At 49.9% G+C, this 26,619-nt stretch overlaps 1 protein-coding gene across 2 annotated transcripts; it reads left to right on the top strand.

The window, feature by feature from the left end:
* The first annotated feature begins 352 nt into the window (after positions 1 to 352).
* On the top strand, positions 353 to 25,482 carry Trib2 (tribbles pseudokinase 2). Of its 2 annotated transcripts, none has more exons than XM_037198153.1 (3): positions 353 to 459; positions 7,044 to 7,336; positions 23,106 to 25,482. In XM_037198153.1, exons 1-3 carry the CDS (start codon positions 370 to 372, stop codon positions 23,572 to 23,574), a joined length of 852 nt encoding a protein of 283 aa, XP_037054048.1. In that variant the 5' UTR covers positions 353 to 369; the 3' UTR covers positions 23,575 to 25,482. The 2 variants fall into 2 exon arrangements, with proteins under 2 accessions (XP_037054048.1, XP_028733502.1); XM_028877669.2 differs by lacking the exon at positions 353 to 459 and adding an exon at positions 466 to 2,010.
* The last annotated feature ends 1,137 nt before the right edge of the window (positions 25,483 to 26,619 follow it).

Here is a 26,619-nt window from a genome sequence, read left to right as displayed (position 1 = left end):
AGTTAACCTGAGCCTGCCGTGGTTGCGCGCCGGTGGGGTGGGTAGATACACAGCCCAGCATCCCTAGCTCAGCAGCGCGCGCAGCAGGCCAGGCGTGCCCAGAGCCCTGGGACCGCGGAAGGATATAAAGCACTGTTTACCTCGAGCCTGGCCGAGCCTTCCAGGGGCGAGGCCGGCGCCCCGGGCTCGGGCGCTGCAGGGGTGAAGGCAGCTGCCCTGGCCGCCCGCGGGCGCTGGAGAGTCGAGCGCGCACTGGTAGCGGCGCCGCTGATTGATGGGCGCCCGGCTCAATGACAGGGGCCGGGGCGCGGGTGGGGCGGGGCCGGCGACGAGGGCGGGGGCTCAGAGGAAATGTGTCGGTGACATTGAATGGGGAGACCGAGCGCGAGCGAGCGAGCGGGGCGCGCGCGCACACACACGCGCACACACAGCCGGGCTCGCTCCGAGATCCCCGGCCACGTAAGTAACTATTAATACCGCCTCGCCCGGGGATGCGGGCGTGCTGAGCGCCGGGATTGGCCTAGGGCGCCGTGGCCATCCCCTTTAATTTTTAAATACACCATCCTCTCCTACTTCTGGGTGGCAAGAAAAAAAAATAATAATAATAAAGGAAGAAAAGCCGTCGATTTTAATTTTTTCCTCCCGAACAAACCCCGCCGTGCAATTTGGTCGCAAAGAATCGGAAGACAAGAGTGGTTTGCAAATACTTCCAAGGCTCAAGACCCAGTTGTGCAACGGGAAAGGAACGCCGCAGGTTGGCAGGGTCCGGGGAGCATCTGCTGCCAGCTCCTGCAGGACCCCCGGAAGCTCCTGCCGGGGACACAGAGACCGCTGGTCCGCCCAGGTCACCGCCTGCACTTCTCGCTTCATTCGGAGGAGGATCCGGGACGTGAGCGAGCCGCGACAGCGGGAGCCAGTGCTGACCGCGCGCGGGGCTCAGCCTTGGGCTTTGTCGCCGCCGTACCTGTGCCTGCCCGACTCCCGCATTCCCTGCTCAGCTTTTGCAATCTTTTGTTGGCACCGCGGACCGCTCCAAGTTAAATGCTCCTTTGCTATTTTGCTTTTTTTCCTGTCTACTTTTTTTTTTTTTTTTTTTTAGAGCGCTGCGATTTTTTGGAAAAGCCTCAGACGCCATCTACAGTTAAGACTTAGGTATCTGCCCTCTCTAGCACCCCCCTTCCACGCCCCCCACCCTTTCCACCAAAAAAAGGGGGGGGTGCAGCGCGGATTCTGGCTGCCGCGCGGCGTGAGCCGGTAGACTGGTGCTTATTTCCTTTTTGTTTGGTTTCTAACGCGTGGAGGGCGAGCCGGCGCCGCGCGCTCCCTGAAGACTGCACAAACTCCACGCAGGGCTCCTCCGCCCGGTCTGCGGATCCTCCTCAGCTGGGGATCGCTCGGGATCCCGGCGCTGCAGCTCCGCACGCCGGAGGCACGCTCACTCGTCCAGATCCACGCTGTGAACGGAGACCCACGGACTAGAGAGCGCGGTTCTGCACCGCGCTGGCGGCTTCGGGGTAACAAAAGGACCCGAGTTGTCCGCACAGCGAGCACCCCCTGGGAGCGGGGCTCGCAGCCGGGGACCTGCCCTGCGGCGCCCATCCGGGGGCTAGCTCCTAACTCTTCCTCCCCTTTTGATCCTTTTTTAAGTCGGTGGCACCCAGGCGCCTGCAGCCGCGGCTCATCCATCTCTCCAGCGGGTTTTTCGGTTTGTTTGTTTTGCCGTGTGCGATCCCCACACTCATGAACATTCACAGGTCTACCCCTATCACAATAGCGAGATATGGGAGATCGCGGAACAAAACCCAGGATTTCGAAGAGCTGTCGTCTATAAGGTCCGCTGAGCCCAGCCAGAGTTTCAGCCCGAACCTTGGCTCTCCGAGCCCGCCCGAGACTCCGAACTTGTCGCATTGCGTTTCTTGCATCGGGAAATACTTACTGTTGGAGCCTCTGGAGGGAGACCACGTTTTCCGCGCTGTGCATCTGCACAGCGGAGAGGAGCTGGTGTGCAAGGTAACCAGTCCGGCATTGCTTTTGCTTAAAAAAAAAAAATCATCCCAGGTTCTTTGGCAGGGGCCGGGACCGGGAGGAAGGTCGTGGAGCCCTCGAGTCCAGGGGCGGGAGGTTCGGGGGGATCATTACGCGTGGCCTTGTTAAATGGGTTTATTTGTGTGTCTGTCCACGTTCGACTAGTTGCGAAGTTTTTAGACCGTTTCAGACAATGGGGCGGGCTGCAGCGGGGGCGTTTTAGGGAAAGCCGGGGAGGGAGGGCTGCGAGTCTGAGCCGGGGCACGGACACGCGTGCCCTAGGAGGTTGGTGGAGCCCCGGTGCACCGGGTCGGGTACCCTTACCCGGGGATTTCTCTCTAGGTCGAGCCCCATCCCCTCCCTGTAAGGACTAGGGAATCCCCGGTTGGTTTTCAGACGTCGCTCACTTGGTTCCTTTTGTAGCCATTGTTCTTAGGAGCCTGCAGGTGCTAAACCTTTGTTCCAAAGGTGCCCTTTCAAAGAGACACAAAAACTGTCCCCTCTGGCTGAGCCCAAGGCTCTAAAGGGGGAAAAGGAGTTTTAAAGTCCTTTCTTCTGCCGAAACCCTGGAAAGGAAGGTTGTGATGGAAATCAACCCCTTGTGCACTTTTGGGAGGACAAGGAATCCTTTGGGTCTGTCTTTTTGTCTAGGTTTCTTCGCATCTTCAGATTCCCTGCCTGCACACCCCTGTTGCTGCACCCCCAGCAACACCCCGCCGCCCCCCCACCACCCCCCCGCAACAACACCTTTGCCTGTTTAGAGACTGCCCTTTGGAACCCCCCTGTGCTAATACCAAGAAGGGTACTTGAGTTTCCTTTTTGTCTTTGACCCTGAACAGTGACCGGTTTGTGTCTCTGTGTGTCTGTGTGTCTTTGTGTGCGCTCCCCAAGTGCCAGACACGGGGCTCGAGGAGGAATAGTAACAAAACATTTGACTACAGTCGGTTTCCTACAGCAGTGGAGAGCAGTGCTACCGAGAATTGGATGTAGACCAAGAATACATTACCGCTAAAATTTAGGGCTTTTTTTTTCCCCCTGTCGTTTTTATTTATTTATTTCTTGAGGGGGAAGTGGGGTTCCGCGCTGCCTTTGAAATGGGTACTGTGCACATCTGTGCTACAAATTCCGTATTGCACTTTTCCTCATTAATCACTGGCTGCTTTGTGAAATCGCCCTACTTCGTGCTGAATTGGAGCGCTTCCTTCCTTGGGGAAAAAAAAAAAAAAAAAAAACCCGGGTGGGTGAAGATCTCCAGGCAGTTTTGAGATTATTTCTGAACTTAGAGGAAACCAAAGACTCTTTAAATATTGCTTTTTGCATGTACTAAGCGTTGGGGGGGGGGATCTTGGATCTTCTCCAAGTTACTGTGATCAAGAGCCAACGATGCCCAGCTAAAGCACTGACATCAGTAGGCAACTCGGAGCCTGATGCAGGGAGCCCTGCACACTGCACAATAGGACAGTCATCCTTCGAAATGAATGAATCCCACCGAGCTGTCATCCTCCTATGAAATATGCTCCATCATGGCAGTAAGCGTTCCCCCTCCTTCCGCTCAACTCCAGTACAGCATTTTACTATTTTTTTTCCTCCCAAAGGCTAGAGAGATGATTTTTTTTTTTTTTAAAGTAAAGAGAGTCTGCTGCCAATTTCTGCAGGCGCATCTTGCTATTATTTCTTTGTTTAAAACCAGGCTCGTCTCTGGCCTCTGTTCTTTCTCATTTCAGATCCTTCAAGACATATTTCACTGTAAGCCTCAGAGTGTCATTTGTAGACCCGCTCCCTGGCCCCGAACTGTACTTAATCTGCTGGTTTAGTTATTGCAGAGATGGAATCAGCCCCTCACCAATTACAGCGTGGCTGCAAGTGGATTTAAGTGCAGTATCATTGTTCTGCTTGACAGGGGTCACCCCTTCACAGCCCGGCAGCTTCTGTTCTCCTGCCTTCTTACCCGGGGTGACGTGGGTGACTTCCACAAGCCTCGCTGTGGGCCAGACTCTCCAGGAGACTTTTGTGAGGGTGATGCTATTAACCGCCCCCAATCGACACACTGTGGAGCTTTTTTTTTTTTTTTTTTTTTTAGCCACCTCCTTTTGATGTCTTAGCATGGGGTTCCTGTTCCTTAGCTAGGTGTTCTTGCAGGAAAAAGGGCCAGAGCAGATGAAACAGGAAGGTTGTGTTTACTGGGAAAGACGCTGCAGAGGGTTCTGTCGGACATTCTTTTGTGGGAGGGGGATGCAGGGGAGAACTTCCAGGGACATCAGCAAAATTCCTCAGCCTGGTTATTGTCTCCACGTGCCTACTTTAGTTAGCCAAAGGAGGGGCGGATCTTTAAGGATTGATTGTTTAGCTGTTTTCACAAAATCCCTGTAGCTACTGTGCAGAATGACATAATTACTATCCTGGCAGAATGGGCATTTTTTTCCCCCAGACATGATGAATGTGGCCTGATCCTAGGGCCTTATCTGAACTGTCACATTATATAACTAAGGCTCCCAATTAAACATTTCAAAGGACCTGGCATCCAGGCTCATGGCTTGATATTTTTGCACTTGAGGATGATGGTTTAAATACCAGTCCAGCCTATAAATGCCTGTTATAGCCACTAATAAAAGTTTGGCTCCTTCCCGTTTAGGAAAACGTAAGCAAATCTTTTAGTTTTTCCTTTTCTGTCCACCATTTTGCAGTTTTTCAACTCTCCTGCCAAGGGTATGGCCACACTGGAGAGCTACCATGAATTTGTGTGGTATTTTCATTTAATTCTCTGTCCATTCAGCTTTTCAGCTGTACTGTGGATTGCAGGCAAACCGTGCTGAGCAAAAGGTTGTTTTGTTTTATTATTGTTGTTATTTTTTTAAAGGCAACTGGAAACAGGAAGTGTATTATAAATAATTAGAACTGTAGGCCCTGGCGACAGAACCCACAGCCTGGCCCTTCAGAGCAAATCGAGCTTGTTACATAATGCAGCCTGTTGACATTAGCCACTGTGTGTGTGTGTGTGTGTGTGTGTGTGTGTGTGTGTGTGTGTGTTCCTCAATGAAACTGCTGATGCTTCCCCGGTTCTGTGGCCCTGCAGTCTGTGCTAAGGTTGACTCAAGCATTTCAGATTCCTAATTGAGCGGGCCTCTGAGGTCACTGCTCTGAGGTCATCCTTTGACAATATCTGGGTGTGATTTGTGGTCTCCGGGGAGGTTTGAAGCATTCATTCTTAAATTCGAGGGTGTCGTGGCAACAGCTGGGCCACTTTCCTGAGATACCTCATTATGGCTCATTCACAGCCTGACTGTTGACTTTGCTTCCTCAGCCCCGGTTAGCACCAGCCCCCTGGAGGTGCTCGCCCCTGTTTGACTCACAGGTTTTATTGTTGTTGTTTTTTTTTTTTTGTTTTGTTTTTTTTTTTTTAATGCTCAGTTACTTAACTCCTGGATTTTTGCATGGCAGCCTGTATTTCTGCCTGGGCTGCAGAAGGCCAGGGACTCTAAGCACATGCGCTTGAGACTGAGCCTCGTCAGCAAAGAGAAGAGAGACAGAGCTTCCTGGGTGGGAGCAGGGGACCCACAGAAGGTTGTGGTGTCTAGGTCAGGGTGTTGAGTTTACAAAGAGGGAGGTTCTTGGTGTGCCTTAGCCCTCCTGGTCGGATGAATGGTGGCCCCGCCAGAGCGACAGTCAATCCCTCCCGAGATGACAGTGGATTTCTCCCACCACACTCCAAATCCTGAGGATGGGGTCTCACCTGGGACCCACTGACAGGAGCTCACTGCTGCCACCAAGACAAGCTGGAGTTCCTGCTAGGCCTGCTTTTAAATGAAACGCCCCCTCACCTACCCCAGACCACTTCCAAGTAGCCTCCCCGCCCCCAGAGCAAGGGAAACCCCACTCTGCTCCTAGGTGCTGGTATAGCTGAGTAAGTATAGGCTTTGAAATGAATGAAAAGCTCCCCTAACTATCCTCAAAATTTTAATCTGTTGTGTTCGTTCCTCCTTAGGTCTGTTCAGAAGGTATTGATGGTGCATTTTTCTTTTTTAAGCAACAGTGAGGTGGCATTTCACAGGCTAACTCTGATTCATAGAAAATCATTGCATAATTGATTCATTGAGTTAGAGATCTGTGGAGGGAAAGGGGAAGCCAGCCTGATTTCCCCACGGAGGAGGCCTGTGTGCTATTCCTAACGCTGCCGCTGGGGGCAGGAGTTTAAGCTGGTTTTCTTGGCCTCAGTTTGCACGTCTGTAAAATGAATTAATTCATCACACATGGAGAACTACTGAGGACAGTCTAGATATATAATGAATTAGTTGTTTATTTGTGTACATTTTTGGTGCATTTAAAAGAATTAAATAGATGTTTGTCTTTGTCCAGGGGTCACTTGATTTTTTTTTTTTTCTAGAATTATTTTTCTTCTAGTCTTTTTTTCCTTCTGTAAATGTTGTCTGTAGGGAAGAATAATAACACTTTGGGCTTAGGTACTCGCTCAAGTAGTCAAGTACTGGTCGTACAAGCATGCGGACCTAACTTTGATCCCTGGCACTCACATTTAAAAAGCTAAGTGTGGTGTTGCATGCTCCAAGACAGGGCCAGGAGGATTCCAGGGCTATCTGGGTCCAAGACCAGTGAAAGATCCTGTGTGTAGTTTCCTGAGGAGTCATACCTGAGGTTGACCTCTGGCCTCCATACACAGACAAACACAGACACACAGACACAGACAGACAGATAGACACACACACACACAGTCTGAACAGTAAAACTTAGCATTTGTTTATCTCCTTCATTTTTCCCTCGAATCCCCTCAATATTGAATCAAGTTTCATTTACCCATTTTGTGCCAAAGATTTGGAGGTTCAGAGCAGTCAAGAGATTTGTTCTGCTCTCTACTGTAGCAGACAGAACTGGTGTGCTTGAGGTCTAAGTTTCATACTCTGTAGATGCCCTGTCAAAGCACAAGCCATGTGGGAGGCTTCAGCGTTCTGCGGTTTGGGTCGTAGGAGGCGCGGCTGCTGACCGGGGTCTTGTCAATTCTGTCCTAGGTGTTTGAGATCAGCTGCTACCAGGAGTCCCTGGCCCCCTGTTTCTGCCTGTCTGCCCACAGCAACATCAACCAAATCACAGAAATCCTCCTCGGGGAGACCAAAGCCTACGTGTTCTTTGAGCGGAGCTATGGAGACATGCATTCCTTTGTCCGCACTTGCAAGAAGCTGAGGGAGGAGGAGGCAGCCCGACTGTTTTACCAGATTGCCTCGGCCGTGGCCCACTGCCACGATGGAGGGCTGGTGCTGCGTGACCTCAAGCTGCGGAAATTCATCTTCAAGGATGAAGAGAGGTGAGTGTGGCTCAGCCCCATCCAGATCCAGATGCGTGCATGCGTGAGTGTGTGTGTGTGTGTGTGTGTGTGTGTGTGTGTGTGTGCATGCGCGCGCGCGCGCGTGTTTTGTACTTTGATAGAGTGTCTCCCTTTGCATCTGCAGGGAGCTTGTTTTGCTGTCTGTTGTCCAAGTGAGGGGTTAAGGCAAGGAGAACAAAGAGAGAATGTTGTGGTGTCCCCCAGTGCCTTTGGCAAACGAGGAGCCATTACTCCTGTCGTGAGATGTTCAGAGGCGAGGGGACGGGGTAAGTCTGTGACCTGCTGAATGTGTGGGGTTGGTGTGATGAATTCTCAAGGAGGCTGCAAGCCAGTGTGGCAGTTTCAGAGTCAACAAAGGCAGGTGTATGAAGGAACCATGCCGTCAGAACACTCGCTACCTGGAGGATCCTGTTTATAGTCCTTTCGCTCCTTCAATCACTGTTTCTTATGAATGTAGTAGGTGTGGCGCAGAGTCTTGGTAGTGAATGTCAGAAATAGACACCCGATCTGTAAAATAGCTAGAGATGAGTCCCTGCTCCTGTGTGTGTGTGTGTGTGTGTGTGTGTGTGTGTGTGTGTGTGTGTGTGTGAGAGAGAGAGAGAGAGAGAGAGAGAGAGAGAGAGAGAGAGAGGTGGGGGGGGGACTGTCAGCTCTAACTATGTCTTGAAGAACCAAGAAAGGAGTTAAGGTGAGAAAAGCCTATGCTGGGCAATATGGGAAGGACTGGCTTGCCGGGTGAGGAATGGATGGTGTGAGCTTGTGCACCACGGAGGCCTGACTATCTCAAGAAGCATGTACTTAAGACACAGGCGTCTGGGCTTCATGGATGTACCATCAACTCATCAGGTTCCATTTAAGCAGCCTGGCCAGAGCCCAGCTTTCTCTTCGCTCGTAAAACTTCCTTTTAAGAATGAACTTTCTTAGAGAGAGGCAGGCCATGCCTCTAGAGCATCATCATTCACTTGTTCTTTGTGCTTCGAGGCTTGTTTAAGAGGATCCACGCACCGGAGGCCGTGGAGGCCCACGTCTTGAGCTTGGTCGTTCTGGACTGGAGAAGAGGGCAGGGGAATCTCAAGGCTTTCAACTAGGCCATCTGATGGCAGCCTGGTCCCCTTCCTTCACCCCCTCACCCTGCTGACATTTCTTTGGTACCCTCTGTAGATCACACAGACCTTGGGGGCAGACCTTTCTGCTTTTTCTTTTCTTTGACATCCAGCTCAGTGCCCTGTGATATTTTCACACCATTGTTTACAGAAATCCATTGTCCTTGTCTCCATGTGCCAAATCTAGTGATTTCTATGTTCTCTCTTTTCCTTTCTTTCTTTCTTTCTTTCTTTCTTTCTTTCTTTCTTTCTTTCTTTCTTTCTTTCTTCTTTCTTTCTTTCTTTCTTTCTTTCTTTCTCTCTCTCTCTCTCTTTTCTCCCCCTCCTTCCTTCTTTCTTCTTTTCTCTCTCTCCCTTCACCACCCCTCCTCCCTCCTCCTCTCCTCCTCTCTCCTCCTTCTTCTCTCTCCTCTCTCTCTCTCTCTCTCTCTCTCTCTCTCTCTCTCTCTCTCTCTCCCCCTGTTTGTTTATTTTCTCCTTCATGGTTTGAACTAATTGGGGACTTAATGTCTGGCAAGCACTTGGGGCTTTAGTGAAGGAAAAGGGCCTGTTGTTACTTAACCCAAACGGAATAATTTCATGGGTGTTTAATAATCCAGCTGTGCATACAACACGCATTAAGCTCCCGGCCTTCCTATGCCCGTAAAGGTTGCTTCTCCTTTGCATATGTTTACACGTGGGCTGGGTGGGTACTCGCAACTCTGCCAGCTAATGTCCTGGTCTTTTATTGAAATGGCTTCACCTTTTCTTTTCTCTTTTGTTTTTAAGGAAGTGAAGACACAGGCTCCCCTAAGACTAGAATGTGGGCAATTCTTACCTTTTCCCTTCTTTAGCTCAGATACTCCAACACAGTGATTGGTCCTTTATTATTAACAATAATCATTAATCATCTTTATGACCTTGGGGTGCCCTCCCTCTACCTCATGTTTATCCTCCTCATGTTGCCATGGCTTTTCCATGGTGGCTCTTCATTCTTCTTCAGTTTTTTTTTTTCTGAGACAGGGTTTCTCTGTGTAGTTTTGGTGCCTGCCCTGGAACTCACTCTGTAGCCCAGGCTGGCCTGGAACTCACAGAGATCCACCTAGCTCTGCCTCTTGAGTGCTGGGATTAAATGTGTGCACCACCACCACGGCCTGGCTCTTCTTCAGTTTTAGCCTACATAGTTCTGCCTCTTTGGGTGTTCTCATTTGGAAGATGAATATGGATTGGCCAAAGATATCCTCTTTACTGTCCGTTTAGCTACAAAAGTAAGACGCAGTGTATGATTGACCTCTTGCTATACGGTTGTAGGTCAGCTTACTTAATTCTTTGTAAAGATGGAGAGGGAAGGATTAGTGTGTGTGTGTGTGTGTGTGTGTGTGTGTGTGTGTGTAACCGCAGAACAAACTCTTTGTACACTATGGCAAGCACCCCACCATTGAGCTATATCCCAGCCCATGTGCATTGTTGTAGCCAGTGTCTATAAAAGCGGGACTGTTGAGGTCTCAGCGTTAACACCAAGAAAGAGCAGAAGGTGGATAGGAGTCTCTAGGAAGCCAGCTCCGCCGTCAAGAACTCCATTCATCTGCCAGAGCACAGAGCCCTCCAATGCCCTTGCCGTCTCCCAGGGGCTCTGCATGATGCAGCTTTCTTTCAGAGACCTGGTCAGGCATCAGTGAGTGTCAGGGTGGCACATGCCAGGATCACACCCACAGCAAGTAAAGGTTCGTGAAGTGAGTCAAAGAAGTGTAGCTATCCTCACGTTACAGAACACTAGACCGTGACCCAGAGGCAGCCTTTGATTTCTAACCCTTTCTTCCCTGGCCCTATGGAAACAGCCTTGAAAGAACTGGGAAGGACTTCATCATTGACTTTGTCCAACAGCAGTCTCCCCTCTCTCCCACCCACTCTCCCTCTGAGACAGTTTTACGATATAGCCATGCTGCTTTAGAATTCAGTATCCTTCGGCTTGAGCCACCCAAGTACGTAGGCATGGGCACCACATCCGACTCAGTCTTCTCTGACCCCAAGAATAGTAGAAGGTAAAGCATCCTGTGGCAGAAGTGACTGAGATCCACTCTTGTAGAACAAGAGCTGACTTCTGTGTGGGCTTTGGGCTGAAGACTACCTTTGCCTGAACCCAGAGCCATCTGTGAAGATTCTTTAGTGGAGGTGACAGGGCTTCACAAATCACAGTGTTCTTTCGGTGACACCCAAGGTCACATGCAGACCCAAGGCCAGTGTACCTGCTGCCGCTTTGTTGGGTCGTCGACAGCTCAGCTTCATCTGGTTCCCTTTGGCTTTGGTCTAAGTTCTAGAATCAGGTCCTGGTCTTGACTGCCTCTTCATGTTTATAAGTGGCAGCCTCCTCCAGAGGACGGACCTAAGCGTCGCTTCCCTGGAAGGTGGTTAGCATTCAGTGAGATGATGCTGGGGTTCAAGTGCAGCGAAGACACTCAGTATGTGACAGCTGTACTTGAAATCATTGAAAGAAAAAAAAAAGTGTCGCTGTGCATGAACAGTCCAGAAGACTTGGTGGGTTGGTGAACGATGAAGGATGAAGCCTTGTCTGCTAAGGAGAGTAGTTCCTTCTTGTGTAAGGTTGATTTCCCCCCAGACTGGGAGAAGGGGTGTGTTTCTGCAATGCAGAGCTCCTCTTCAGTTTTCACTCTGAGGACCCACCATCACGGAGCCTCATTTTGAAGACGTGAATCCCCAGCCTTCATTGAACCTTGCCTGGGGCACCCCTCAATCCTGCAGAACCCTTCATGGCTTCCCCCAATCTGATAGAAGGAAGAACATTTACCCACATTGCCACAGGGGATCCCCGGTACCTCTTGGCCTCCATTTACCTGTGTTATATTGGGTTACTTCCTTGCTTAGCATATTGGAAGAAGTAAGCCTGAATGGCTGTCTGGGTTCCAGCCCCTGCTCTTGCACTTATTAGGAAATCTAGCCTTGGCAGAACCTGTATGTCCAGATGGCCTTGACTATAAAATAGAACTAGGAAGATCTTCCTCGTAGAAAGAAGGGGACTAATGTTGGCCTTGGCTTCTTCCATGTCTGCTCTCCCCTACTCCTTTATATCTGAGCATCCTCAGGCTGCTAAGCAAAGTGGTGGGACACTGTTCCACAGTGGCCTTCCTCCGTGTTGTCCAGCTGGCTTCTTCTCCTGGGACAAGGCTTCTTGCCACCCCCAGACTCCACCCCTTAACCTCAGATCACTGTTTACATCTCGCAGCACAGAAATGTCCCATGTGAACTCAGAAACTTGCCTCCTTCTTACGAGCTACTGCTCTGGTGCCGAGATCTTTATCTCTTAAGGTGGTGGCTTTCATTTCATCTGCTGTGGAAGCCTGTCGTCATCATCTGCAGAGGGCCAGCCTCGGCAGGCGGGGCGCTGAGACCCCCTGTAGGCACTCAGTGGCTGTCGGGATGGGGAAGGCGGGTGGGGGATGCCGGTGGGCTTCACGTGTGAGAGGTCCAGCTTGCACCTCCTTGTTGGGGAAAGCCTCCCTCCTTCCCCACCGGTGGAGGTTGAAAGCCATCATTCAGAGGTGTTGCTGACTGTGTCGAATCTTCCTTTAGATCTTTAAGTTGCCCCCACCTCCACTGAGGTTTCTATACCTAATAAAAGATTCAGGGCATGCATCCGATCTCCAGAGGCCAGCCTCAGCTTTTCTTTCACTGATAGCTATATATAATTTTGCAAGTTGTAGGTTCTCTATTTTAGGGAACTTCTCTCTCTCTCTCTCTCTCTCTCTCTCTCTCTCTCTCTCTCTCTCTCAGCTTTGATGAGATAGAACCTCCAGGGAATGTGCATCTTTACATAGACCAATTATATGTTCTTGTGCCCATACCAACCCTTGGGCAAAGTTCTCTTTCCGTTGTACCCCTAACCAGCTCCCTGGGATGGCGAGGTGTCTTTTTTCCATACACCCCTTCGCCGATGTGGCAGCCCATCTCCTATTTTATTCTTGTGCATGGGAGTGAGTGTATATGCATATATGTGCATGTGCCTGTGGAGGCCAAAGGTCAACTTTGGATGCTGTTTTTCAGGAGCCAGAAGCCAGGAGCTAGCCACCTTGTTTTTTGTTTTTGTTTGGTTTGGTTTGGTTTGGTTGCTTGCTTTGAGAGAAAAGGTTCTCTCACTGGTACCCAAGGTTCACCAAGTAGGCCAGGCTGACTTGGCAGTTGGTCCCTGGGATTTGCCTGTCTTCACCTACCCACTCCTGTGATTCTAAGTATACCCGGCCACCTCGGGTTTTTACGTGGATTAGAACTCAGATTCTCAAGCTTGCTCAGCAAACACTTTACGGACTGAATGATCTCCTCAGCCCTTCCTACTCGGTTCTCATGGCCTGACCTAAATACCTCTTACTAAGCTGTTCTCTGTTGTCTTGTCCTTGCTGGTGCTGGACTGGAGAGCATTCTGGGGACAGACGTGGCCTTTCATTCATGGCTCCCAGAATATGGTCGGCATGGCTATTTGGTGAATAAATGAGAATCTCCTTTTTTTGGATAGGAGCAGCTCAGATTGGATTCCAGCGACAAGACAAGAGAGTCAGGGATAAATAGAAATCATCTGAATGTAGGTCGTTGCCTAGAAGGGGAGCCCAGAAAACTTATGGATCCCCATGGAGACACCTTTTCAAAGAAAGCTATTTTCAAAGTTGCACATTGAATGAGAAATTAACCCATTGCTGCCGTCCTGGTTTACTGATTGACGCCTCAGGAAAGCTTATTTAAGATCTTGTGGTGGGCAGACTGCAATTTCATTTAGGAAGGGCTTTGCTCATCACTGTGTGAACTGACCATTCCTCCCAGGGCTCTTCCCCTAGAAACAACCTAACTCCTGGATATACGTTGGCAGGATTTGCGGCTCCTCACTGGTTAGGCTCAGTCAGTCAACTGGCCGGAGAGTCTGAGGCCCTGGCAAAGTAGGAAGTTGGCACGCCGGTGAGAAAGACTTGGTTCCTCCACTTAGTCCTATGATCCCAGCTTTCTCTCTCATTTTTCTCAAGGTTGGTTTGTGTGTGTGTGTGTGTGTGTGTGTGTGTGTGTGAGAGAGAGAGAGAGAGAGAGAGAGAGAGAGAGAGAGAGAGAGAGAGGAGAGAGAGTGTGTTTTGGTACCCACAGACACCAGTAGAGAGTGTTGGTTCCTCTAGAGTTTACAAGTGGTTGTAAGCCACCCAAATAATGTGCTGGAAACTGAGGTCCTCTGCAAAAAAAAAAAAAAAAAAAAAAAAAAAAAAAAAAAAAAACAAAAAAAAAAACACTAAGTGCTCTTAACGTTTCAGTCATCTCTCCTGCACCCTGAACCCCACCTTTCCTCTTTTTTGAGATACTGTCTTGCTATGTAGTCTTGGCTTGCCTCTAACCAGCCATGATTCTTGTGCCTCTGTCTCCTCAGTGCTGAGGTTACAGGCATGCACCACCATGATGGCATAATGTCTTCTCTGTAATGAGCGGACGATGCTCTATGGAAAGCCCCCAGCATGGAGCCTGTGGCATGGCCAGATCCTGAAGACACCATTGTCATCACTGCTTCTAGGCTAATGACATTGAACTTCATCACTCTAAAACTTGGAGATTCATTTAATCGTTCAAGGAATGCTTGTTAAGTACGTTATGTACCAGATACTTCTAGATGCTGGAGACTACAGGGCCCAATGAGACCAGTGTCTTGTTTTTATAGGAGCTACATGGATTAGACTGACTCTATCCTAACACCTGTTCTTAAATTAACTGACTTCTAATTAGTCACCATGTTTATTTAGATTTATTGTGTGTGTGCGTGTGTGCGTGCGTGCGTGTATGCGTGCGTGTGTGTGTGTGTGTGTGTGTGTGTGTGTGTGTGTGCATTCAGGCACATGGCTGCTGCAGTGCACATGTATAGAAATCAGAAGACAATGTGTCGGAGCTGGTTGTCACCTAATACCATGTGGATTTGGGGGAGTGAACTTATCGGGCGTGACAGCGAGTGCCTTTAACCACTGGACCATCTCACACCACTGTATTTGAATGAGCACACTTAAACCCATTTAGCAGAGGGACTTTGTACGTTTCCAGATAAAGAAGTTGAAGGTTGCTGCTGCAAGGTGGTGCAGACAGACAGGTCTACCTGAAGCTCAGTTTTCTGAGGACTTTTGACATTTAGAGATGGTACTACCCGTTAAGTAAAACCACAGGCGGGCCTGTTGTTCCGTGGGGTATGGTCCATTTCTTTCACAGCGCTGTAAGATAGGGACTTAGCATTTTAGGTGTGTGGTGAGGGACAGTTGTTGAAAAAGATGTGTCTATCAATAGTCCTCACACTCAAGAAACAGTGATACTGTAAGAAAGTTCCCTGTCTGTGTTGAATGGGGGGTAGAAGGCAGTGTGGATAGAAGCACTTTACAGATGTGTTTTTCCCAGCACTCATGGGGGCTTTTCTAGCTGATGGAATAATCCAATCCGCTTGAAGTTCCTCTGGGTTCCAAACATAACTTGTAAGTTCTTTAAGGCTCCTAGAAAAGAACGTTGGGGCCGGAGGAAGAGGGGTTTAGATTCTGAAATCACACGATCTTGCAAATGTGTTATTAAGTACTTTACTATGTCCGCCTGCAGTACTAGATGTTGGTGGGGCAGCCATCAGTATAAGAACGCCCAGCCGGGCGGTGGTGGCGCACGCCTTTAATCCCAGCACACGGGAGGCAGAGCCAGGTGGATCTCTGTGAGTTCAAGGCCACTTTGGTCTATAGAGTGAGTTCCAGGACAGCCAGGGCTGCACAGAGAAACCCTGTCTGGAAAAACAAAACAAAACAAAAGCCCATAAAGGGGAAGACAGTGGGATGGGTAGGTTCACTATTCCAGCAGCAGGGGTGGAGAGGAAAGAGCCATCTGTAAGAGGAAGTTGCTGCTGGGGGGGGGGGGGGGGGGTCATCTGGGAAACAGTAATGAGGCTGAGACTGACAGGGACCTAGCGCCTTGGATATACCTCCTGATCTTACCCTGGACCTGAAGCCCAGGAAGAGCCACTGATGGGTTTTTCTAGACCACTGGAATCAGAGTAGAGGAGGACAACCAGGGACAGTGGGGTTGCAAGCTCTTTTTCCTACATCCCAAACATGTCCGCACTAAAGCCAAGAGCAGGACCAGACTCTCTGCTTCCCTGGGATGGCTGAGTCTGTGCTAAAAGCCAACTGTGAGGATCCCCGGTTGTTGGGCTGCCTGCCAGGTGGGGCATCTTCTTCTAGCCCCCCCCCCCGCCCGTGCGTGGTCACGTGCCCCCTATGGCACTGGCCTCTCCCCAGCACCAAGGCTCAGAGAGGAACTGTCTAGGTAGAAATTCAGCCTGAGCAGTGTGGGGAATCTCACAAGCACAGGCCCTGGAGAAGCTTTTCCGAGACTCGAATCCATCTATGGATTGATCCGGGGTAGGAAAGATCCTTCCGGAGCTACTTCTAAGTGCGGGAAGCCAGCAAGTGGTGAGCAGAGCATCAGCGCGCGGCGGCGGCTTTGTGTTCTCGCTCGGGTTTCCCCCGTCTGTTTCCATGGTGACCAGAGTCATGAAGCCCTGAGGGCTGCAAGCTGTGGCTTATGTGGAATCTTCCAAGGAGGAGCGGTAGAACGGCACTCCAGGTGGAACGGCTTCCCCTGTGGGTCCAGTAGCCCCGGTGAGTCAGAGGTGTGCCCACATTGCTGCAGGCTGAGTGGCAGTGGGTGTGTTCCTCGGGTGGCTTTCTCATCCCAGCTATGTCCTGACAGGTCCTTTACCTTTCTCAGCTGTCAGGGTCTCTCCAATTGTCTTGTGCATCCGATATTGGTGCAAACAACCAATGCCCAGGTTGTGTGGTGCTGCAAGACACCGGTGGCTTCGCTTCCCTGGTACCCCGCCTCCCCGAGCACCACATCTGTCGTGCACCACGGAGGGTTTTTTCTTGACTAGCTACCAGCTGCCGCCCTGCTCACTTACGAGCTGCTCTGGATGGGAGATGGACAGTGCCACTGATCCTGCCCGGGAGCAAAACTGGCTTGCAGTTGGTTGCTGGGGAATTCTGTAGGTACATGAAACAAGATTAAGTGAAGGATTGTTTGGTGCTGTGTAGCAGCCTGCCCAGGTCTGGTGGGGCTGCAGAACCCGAGCCATGCATGCTACCTCTAAGTGCTGAATGACTCTTTCCCAGGCTCCTCCTGCTGCTGCTCACTGTAGTGGGTGGGCCTTTTTCTTGCACAGTAGACCACCGGATTACGGAGGGCACACTTTGAGGAACAGAGCAAGGCCAGCCTCACTGCAGCTGACCTTTTCTCCTGGCCCTTAGTCTGCCTGGACCCAGAGACTGAGAACCTTCTCTGGCTTCTTCTGCAGCTAGGAATGCTCTCCTGTCCCTGGATTTCCTGTCCCCGTCAGTCTGGCCCACTTTGCTGAACTGACTGAGCCCCACCCTGACCTCACTTTTTCCTGCCAGGAGCTCAGGGTGAGGCTTGAAGGTCTCAAAGCAAAGCATGGCTTGTGGTTGGGACTGTTTTTGTTGTTTTGTTGTTTCCTGTTTTAGATGGGCCACTGTATTAGAGGATTGACAATAAAAAAAATAAATAAATAAAAAAAATAAAAACCCAAGTTCGAATCTCAACTCTGCTCTTACTTGCCAGGGGCCCTTGGACAAGTCTCCTTGGCCTTTAGTACCTCAATGAGTATGTGGGCCCATCCACCTCTGTCTACATCATGAACTATGTACAGCTATTAGTTTCCCATGTGATGGGTTTGTATGTTAGTAAGTCTGGTACTGAATAAAGTCTCCACCTACTCAACAGGATGCCTTTGAATAGCTCTTCAGCACCTTTGTTCTGTGATCCCGGTGCCAAGGTGTATTTGGGGAGGACAGTGACACTCGAAGCTTCCTGACCTCCATTCAGAGTCAACTTTTTTCCCTGTTAGCTTGTGTGTGCCTTAGGGTATTTAACTTTCTGTTCCTCAGTTTCCTTGTTTGTCAGAAACTATGCGTAGCCTAATCCCTGTCTTTCGTTTTAGGTATGAGACGTAAGAGGGCAGGCCGAACAATGGTTATTCTAGCCTGTGGGGCACGGTTACCGCTGCTTTTCCTATCATCACATTTTGATTGTTAGGGTGTCCTCTAGGAAGTGTCACGCAGGCTGACAGCTGCAGAGTCTTCAGGAATATAGAAGCCAGAAGAGCCCTCATTTGTAGCCTGTAGTTATGTGTTCATGTCTCCTGGGAGAGAAACAATTGAAAGAGCCCGAGGTTACATTGCCAGCTGGACCTGGTAGTTGTAGGAGCTTTGGGGCCTGTGCTAGGGAGGGGTGAGGGGGACCTGAAATTTGAGGGGGACTCCTGATGCTCCACAGATGCTGGGAGAGGCATCACATTCTGCTGGTCCTGGCATCCTCAGCTGGCACTGGGCTATGGTGATACAGGCCTGGTACTAGGCTGGCCGTCATTGAGTACACAGACTGCCCTCTTGTGATCCTTGTTCATCCGTCAGGTCAGAAGCAATTGCCTTCCTATGCCAGAGACAGAGACAGACTGAAGCAGGCACAGGGAGATCCAGCTTCTCTGGTCCGGTGCAGTCAATCCCCACTGTCCCTTTCAGAAATCCATCTTCTTCATAAACCCTCTCTACCTCCTCCACCCCCACAGTGCACACATCCCGAGGACCGGAGGGTCAGGGCTGAACTGGGCACATGCCAGGCAAGAGCATCTCCAGCAAGGGATGTACCAGTGCAGAGGTCCCAGTGAAGGGCGTGGGCACAGCATCTCCGTTAGGCCCACCCGGCCCAGGCTTGCATGTATACTTGCTCCCCTGCCTGAGACACTAGGTTCTGCCGCTGAGGGTGGGAGTCTCAGGTTAACCATAGGATCCATATGGCTGCCACCATGTGATGGGCAGTTCTGCCATGCCGAGCTCTCTGGTGCATTACTTCACTCAATCCTCAGCAAATCAGAGCGAATGGTTGTTGCCTTCCTTGTCATGGACATATCCCTGGTGCCTAGTTTAGGAGTTCAGGCGGAGTAGTAAATGCTCCGGAACGTCTTCCAAATGCCTGAATGATTAGTGGGCTATTGGAATCACTGGGCCCACAAGATGCTCTTGTTGGTTTCTATGGAAATCGACTCTGCCAGGGAAATTTATCATCCCCCCCCCCCACCCCCCAGACTGTTGAGGAGACTTCAGAAGAAGCTTGTTCATTCATGTCCGCTTCCATCTCTGCTGCAAACATGGCTTCCCCATGCACAGTCCTGGGAGAAGAAGCAGCCATAGCTCCACTTCCGAGAGGAGAGGGTCAGGCGTGGAGCGCCTGGGTAGCTCCAGCGGTTGCACAAGAGGACCTCAGGCTGAAGCCCTAGCTCCTGCCTCATTTCCCTCTGCCCCACCGCACGGAGAACATCCTGGAAGATCAGTGTTTAAAGATAGAATCCAGACCGCTTGCCTCGACCCTTGTTAGGAGTGATATAAACAAGCCGAGGATGTTCCGGGGAGGAGCAAGGTTAGGAAGTGCCTTGGGGGACTGCATTTCTTCTCCATCCTGTCTTCAGGCTGCTGGTCCTCTCTTCCCTGTCCTGCTGTGGACGCTGAGGCTATGGAAGGAAATAAACCCTGGCTCTGCCCACCTGCATGGAGCCTCCCTTACTCTGGAGTGGTCCTGAGCGTCGGTGGCTGAATCTGCCCTGTGGAAACAGTGAGCAACCAGCCGCCTTCAGCCTAGCCAGGTGTACTGGCTGTGACTTGTGCCCTGGGCCTAGGGCTCCTGATTCACAGAGAAAAGAATCGTATATCCAACATAGTAGCTTATGCCACCATGTAAGGACACAGGTACATAAACACCTGGCTTGCATCAGGCATGTAGATGACATCTGACACTGGTTCTTAGTGATTTTTATTTATTTTTTTTTTTTTATTTTTTTTAGTGATTTTTAAAGAGTGAACTTGAGCTTGAAGCTGACTTCAGCTTGTGCTTGGTTACTGTGTCTGGGTTGTCCTGGTTCCTGGGACAGCTCATTGACTTCAGCACATGGGGAACCTGGTGAGCCAGGGAAACCCAGCTGCTTCCCAGACCTTGCCTAAAGTGGCCTTAGCCCCTAAAGCAATAGTTTACATGCTGTTCCTCATGCTGTGGTGACCCCCAACCATAAAATAATTACATTGCTACGTCATGACTTCCGTTTTGCTACGGTGATGAATCATAACGTAAATATTTTCGAAGATGGAGGTTTGCCAAAGGGGTCATGGCCCACAGGTTGAGAACCACTTTCCTAATAGGAAGGAAGGTGAAGCCTCCTGTAGACTGGCCAAGAGCAGCCCAGCTTCAGCACCAGGCAAGTGGTTTTAGTAATTTTTATCCTGATTCATTAAGCAGATGCCTTCATTAAGCAGTCTTGAGATGGGGGAGAGAGACAAGGTGGTGGCCCTGGCCACCATCTAAAGCCCTCATTATGGGGGCTCCAGGGAGAGGAGGGGTCAGGATGCTGTGAATGTGGGGACAGGAGTAAAAGAATCAGAATGTACAGTTGCGATGTGCAAGAGGCAAGCAGGGACCAGACTACAGGTCTGGAGATTTGACTTAGCTTAAAGTGCAGAGATGAGAGGCTGCCTCGTGACAAGGCGGAGCCAAGGGTCCATTCCCTGACATCCTGCTCACCTCCCCTTCTCCTAACACGTGCCTGGTTCATGCGCTTCTCCTGATTTCTGCATAACTCCAGCGAGATAGGAGAATGGGGGCCACTGTTCCTTTGCAACAGGGCTGAAACTTCCAGAGTTACACCTGTTTGAGTCATTCCTGTAAGCCACTTGGCAGCAGCAGTGGGCCGGGGAGTGTAAGCCACAGCAGCAGCACACAGTAGGTCTTATTGTGTTAAAAGTGACCCTGCTATACTTGTTCAAGCTCCAGGAGGTGAGGAAGCCAGGGGTCCTCCAGGATAACCACTGAGTGATTTATGGATTCTGAATAGCAAACCATACAGACAGAAGTGAGCATCATCGACAAGGCTGATGGGAGACCTGGGGCTGGCTGCTTTGCGTGGGGTCCTTCATGTCACTCATGTAAGCAGAGACCCACCCACAGGGGGAGAACATTCTAAGCAGGAGACATTATGGACAGAGGTCCTCAGCAGGACTGAGCCAGACACTGCCTTGGAGGCACGGAGAAGAGTGTGGGCCACAGACAGACTGTGCTTAGAGGATAGATAGGTTCACAGGCATGGAATCAGCAGTCAAGACAAGGTTCCATGTGGATGACCCGAGACACTCCTTAGAGGGCTTTGTGATGACAATCTTGCCCCAGCCTGAACCCTCTGTCTCCAGGACTTAAACACTGCCTCCTGAACTGGCAGCCATTCACACAGAGAGATTACTTCCAAAGCTGCAGTTCATAGTGAAAAACAGCAACTCTTCCGCCCAGCCAAGGAAGCTGGGGAAGTGGGGGCGGTCAGTTTGGTCCCCCACTAGGCAAGAGCTTTAAGGATGAAGCAGAGTGGAAGAAACCCTTGAGTCTGAGGCTCATGATGCCCGCCTCCTGGGCTCAGAAGCTCCTCTCCGGGCATCTTGGAACATCTGGTGAGGCTGGTGAGTGGGTCACTGCCACCTGCCACCTCCTATTAGGAGAAATAAGCCTGAGAAAGAACGATTGGTTTTTAATCAGTTCAATTCCAGATTAACACAGCTAGAGCCTTCTTAGTTTTATAGGCCGTTAGTTCCAGGAGCATTCAAAAACATGCCTGTGGCCGGGGTTGTTCTAGAAGACAGCTGAGCACATGGCGAAGGAGAATATGTGTTGCTGTGCATTAGGGAACGCTAGACCTGGCGCGGACACCGAGGCAGCCTTGTGCAGATGGATGCATGCTGATTAGTGGGCGTCACGGGAGTGAACTAAATGAACACTCAAAAAATGGTTATGATTGCCAGGCAGTGGTGGCACACATCTTTAATCCCAGAACTCAGGAGGCAGTGGCAGGTGGATCTCTGTGAGTTCAAGACCAGCCTGGTCTACAGAGCGAGTTCCAGCACGGCCAGAGCTGCTTACACAGAAAAATTTGTCTCAGGAAAAAAAAAAAAAATGGTTATGCTGAATTATACTTAATGTAAAAGTTACTACGTTAAAATTAAAAGATAAAATCAAAAACCAAACAAAGACACCCACTGCCTTCTCCAAGGCTCCTCTTCAAAGCTGAGGAGAAGGAGGATTAAGTGACCCGGCTTACAAAGCTGGGAAGAGATGGAACCTGGCCTGGGATCATCACTCCTAAAGACCACACTGTCCAGGAAAGCAATCACTGTTTGATTTTTGGACTTCCTGACCTGTTCACAGGAGACCCCAGAAGCGACCCATCTTTCCTCACCCTCTCTACTATAGAGAGCTCCTAGCAGCTCTCCTTAAGTAGCTTCTGTCAGTGGGTTTTCAGACCTACAGACACCAGGAGGAGGAAGAGGGGAAGATGGAAGGAAGATGGTCATGGGTCACAGGCTATGACTGAGGACCAAGGTGACTCCACTGCAGTCTGCCTGAACACTTTTGCTTGCTCACTTGAGTTCTCTGGCTTGTCCACTCAAGCAGGGTTGAGGCCTAGATGCATGCACTTGGAGATGTGGGGACACACACACACACACACACACACACACACACACACACACACACACGATGTGAATCCCAACTCCAGCTCCAACTTTCCCAAGCCCCTGTCTCAGCAGGACTCCAAGAGTGTGGTGAGTGAGAACCACCCGCAGATCAGGCTGACCTCCAACTTGCTGTGTATCGCAGGTTGACCTTGAACTCCTGATCCTCATTACCTCTGCCTTCCAAGTGTTGTGATTACAGACGTGTACCACCTTGCTTGGCTGCACTGAGTTTTGCACTCCGATCTCATTTCTTTTAACATGACTGATGGAAGACATCATCTTATTTCCTCTTTTTTTGTTGTTGTTGTTGTTTGTTTGTTTGTTTGTTTGTTTACTGTGTCTGTGTTTTATACCCAATGATGACACCATGGCTCCTTGTCATGCTGATGATGCAAACTAGGCGTTAGCGCCTCACAAGTTCACCTGCAGCGTCTCTCCACCTCCTCCAGCACATCTAGGACTCAGACATTCGTATGCGTAAGGTCAAGAGTTCTTGAAGAGCTGGGTGGACTGGGGAAGACGGGATGACTAGTTTGAGAACACTCTTAGGTCATGCTGCAGTTATCACACCCATCTTCCTGGGCACACGGTCACATGTGAATCACACACCTCTAATTAGTGCTGGGTGCCAGGTCAAGGACCCCAGGCTTTGGAAATGTGACAAGCAGGTCAGGTGAAAAATCTAGAAATGAAGATGAACTTGATATTTGGATGCCGGGCTTAGAGGGAGTGAGTGGTGGAGACCGCTTATACTGAAATGGTTCTGGCTTGTTGCCTATGTCCTGAAGAGAAGCATTGGGTGCGACTAAAGAGCAAAAAGGTAAACTGAGGCATCCTTGTCCCTTTCCCAGCTCATTTAGCTTCAAGAAAATTGCTCAAAGCTCCAGCCTCAGTATCCTACCTTGTGCGTCACATCTAGCTGGTTGGATGGATGGATGGATGGATGGATGGATGGATGGATGGATGGATGGACAGTGGCAGCCCTCATATACAGATGAATAGATGTGTCTTCCCTCATCCTGAGGAGCTCCTGTCCTTCTCTCTTTACTGCAGGACTCGGGTCAAGCTGGAGAGTCTGGAAGATGCTTACATTCTCCGGGGTGATGACGATTCCCTCTCTGACAAGCATGGATGCCCAGCGTACGTCAGCCCAGAGATCTTGAACACCACGGGCAGTTATTCGGGCAAGGCCGCGGACGTGTGGAGCCTGGGGGTGATGCTGTACACCATGTTGGTGGGGCGTTACCCTTTTCATGACATTGAGCCCAGCTCCCTCTTCAGTAAGATCCGCAGAGGCCAGTTCAACATTCCAGAAACTCTGTCGCCCAAGGCCAAGTGCCTCATCCGAAGCATCCTGCGACGGGAGCCCTCCGAGCGGCTGACCTCGCAGGAGATTCTGGACCATCCTTGGTTTTCCACAGATTTTAGCGTCTCGAATTCGGGATTTGGTGCTAAAGAGGCGTCTGACCAGCTGGTGCCAGATGTCAACATGGAGGAGAACTTGGACCCTTTCTTTAACTGAGCTTAAGGCCCACGGACACTTAGCAGGTACCAGGAGCAAGAGAGGGCCCCGGAAAGGAGTTCTGGGACGCAGGGGGCCTGGCTGGGAAGCAAGACGGACACTCGTATTTACACATTTCTGGGTTCAGAGGAGGAATACCTTCCAGGAGCTGACCGAACTCTTAGCATGGGAACAAGACGTGCGGGATGGGGGTTGGGTTTAGATGGTCGGGAGCCCCTCCCCTAAGCTTCTCTTCCCTGGGGTAGCCTGAGAGTCCCCCTTGCCAGTTGGGCTACTTCATCGACCCTACTTTTCATTTTGTTCAGAAAGAGCTGCAGATCTCGGATAGAACGGAAACTCTTCTGCCTCAAACAAATACTTTGGCATTGCACTGTTAGCATTTAACTCCTTGTTATGATTCAGGGAAGGGACAATTGATCGAAGATTTCTTTCTTTCTTTCTTTCTTTTTTTTTTTTTTAAAAAAAAAAACAGGCCAACCACCTATGTATTAATTAATGGGATTCACTTAAAATAATAATAATAATAATTCGGTGCACACAGACTGACCTGAAACCTGGGTGCTAAACTAAAAGAAAAATGAAAGTTCCAGTTGTCGCCTCTCATTCACACCGCTCAACTCATTTCTTCTAAAGAAATGATTTTCCTATTCTGGCTAGGAAGTGGCATGTTAATGCTTGGCTCCCTGAAGGGGCAGGGGGAGGGCCAATCTGTTTGGCATCAGCCGGTTTGTGTAGCCGGAAACCATTAGCCGTCACACTTCCAGATGTCCTATCACAGTCCAGGGGAAGAAGAAAGGCAAAGAGAGAAATCCAACTCCTTTTTGGGTTTTGTTCTTTCGAAGAACAAAACCCAGAACAAAACGAAAGACGCAGCTTTCTGCTCTGAAGAGAGTGAGGGTTTCCAGAGGGCAGGGGGCGCTCCTGGAGTCAGATCTCATCGATGATGCTGAGCTCAAGGTTTTGTTTTTCGCTTTATGGGAAACTAGAAAAACGAGACAGGTTGTCCCATGTGTATAAAATATAGGGCAGCTATTTCCTTTTCTCTGCTAAGAATGATCCTTTGGGCTTAGAAAAAAGCCCTCTGGTTTGAACAGAAGGGATGATATAAATACAAAACAGCTCTCTGTCCCAATACGCACCTTTGTATTTTCAAGAACTCTTGTATTTATTAAGGAAAATGTCACATTGTGATGTATTAAAGCCAGTACTTCAATTACGGGTCGACGGGATGACATGTTACATGCTGTAGTTAACATTTATAATTTCGTTCCCCTGTTTGAGTATTTCTGTCCCTGGAATAACCTTCCATTTGGCTCTTTCTAGGTAGCCTCATTTGATTTCGAGTGGCGAAATGTTTTCCTTTTGTATTCTGGCTTTTCTATTGCTGTATGATACAGAACTCTTTTGGCATAAATATTTGTGTTCCCAGTACCTCAGTCGTTTGGGTTTGACTGCCTGCATATGTTTTGTGAAATGGTCCTGTTTTCGGGTAGGGTAACACGTGGACTCTAGTGTGTAAATGTTACTTGAATCTGTGCTTCACTCTAGTATGTGGCATGTGTGTGCGGACTCTTGGATGCTTCACGCCTGCTCCACAGGAGCCCCTGTCCCCAGCAGGTTGGCTTCCCCGTTCATAATCGGGAGACAAAGCTGCCATGGATCTGCCCTTGATTCTATTTTGATAATGGAAGATACAGAGAGAGAGGGGGTTTTTACATTCGGAAGACGGTGCTGCGGCAAGAAGGACCTTGTATCTTCCCTCTCCCTGTTTTCCAAGCACTGGGTGGGAGGAAAGATCGGTAACATGCATGGTGGGGACCAATGGCCTCTGGTGCTTTGTCCTGTATTTGGTTTAATGTTTTTGTCCTAATCTCTTCAATCAATAAAATTGTGCGTATTTAACTAAAAGCCTGGGGTCTAGGAGATGATTTTTCTTTCTGCCAATGTGTCTGTGGCCATCACACACCAAGCAAGACTTCTATTCTTTTCTTACATACACACTCTTTCCTGTCAAACCAGGATTCATCAGAGCTAACTATGTCATTGAATTGGGACACGTGCTAGCTCAGCTAGATGTAACAGCTCAGGATCACCCACCCTATCGCTCCTAGGAGGATAAATCATGCTCCATTTACAGCTGTGTGTTTCCTCAGAAAGGCAAGTAAGTTCCCTGTGTCAAAACGGAAACAACTCGTGGATGTCAGAGGTGACGTCTGTGCCATGCAGCTGTTTGGTCTCATGCCTTTTCACCGGCTGTGATGTCAGAGCCCAGGAGTTCTCAGGGAGTGCAACAATCACCCCAGAGTTATCTGGGTTACTCTGCTGCTCAACCCCTTCTCCATGCGGATTGTCTGGGGGAAAGCCACACCGAGCCCAGCTCAGTTTGAAATATCCAAGAAGACCCAGTCTCCAGCAACTGATATCTCCACTACCCTTGTCTCTGAGACCCGTGGATTTCCAGGGCTAGATGAGGCTTCCAGACAATCATCTATTGACTACCTTGTTCAGAACAGAAGGACAGCCGAGAGGGGCTGGCCCCCTAACGCAGGAAATCCCATAAACACCTCTGTCTTTTCAGTGCATCACGGAGCCAACGGACCGAGTGAGTACAAAGACGTGTGTGTGTGTGTGTGTGTGTGTGTGTGTGTGTGTGTGTGACGTCACACGTGGGGTTCATGGATATCCACTGTCTATGCTGGGACCCCACCTATTCAGGTCTTTCGGAAGGTATTCTGGGAGGAGAGGCACCTGGAAAAAAGATTTAGGTGAGACTAGAAGAGAAACCACAGCAGCAATCGGCGGGGAGTGGGGGGTCGGGTGGGGGTGGGTGGGAGGAGTAGGGGGGCCATCCTGTGTCAAGTACCGAAACCCTTATTTGCATTGCCACCATGAATGTCATCCTGTTGCAGAGCACCTCAACGTTGTCCCAGAGATCCATTGATGATGTACGGGAGGACATGGCGGAATCAGAGACTTTCAAGCCAATGGAGCCGTTTTCCTGACTTCAGAGTGTCTGCCATTGGAAGACATCACCCCTGTGTCCTT

Source organism: Peromyscus leucopus, chromosome 22, assembly GCF_004664715.2.
Source record: "Peromyscus leucopus breed LL Stock chromosome 22, UCI_PerLeu_2.1, whole genome shotgun sequence".
Lineage (NCBI taxonomy): Eukaryota > Metazoa > Chordata > Mammalia > Rodentia > Cricetidae > Peromyscus > Peromyscus leucopus.
The sequence above is the reverse complement of the archived record's forward strand: the minus strand, read 5'-3'. Positions and strand labels throughout refer to the sequence as shown.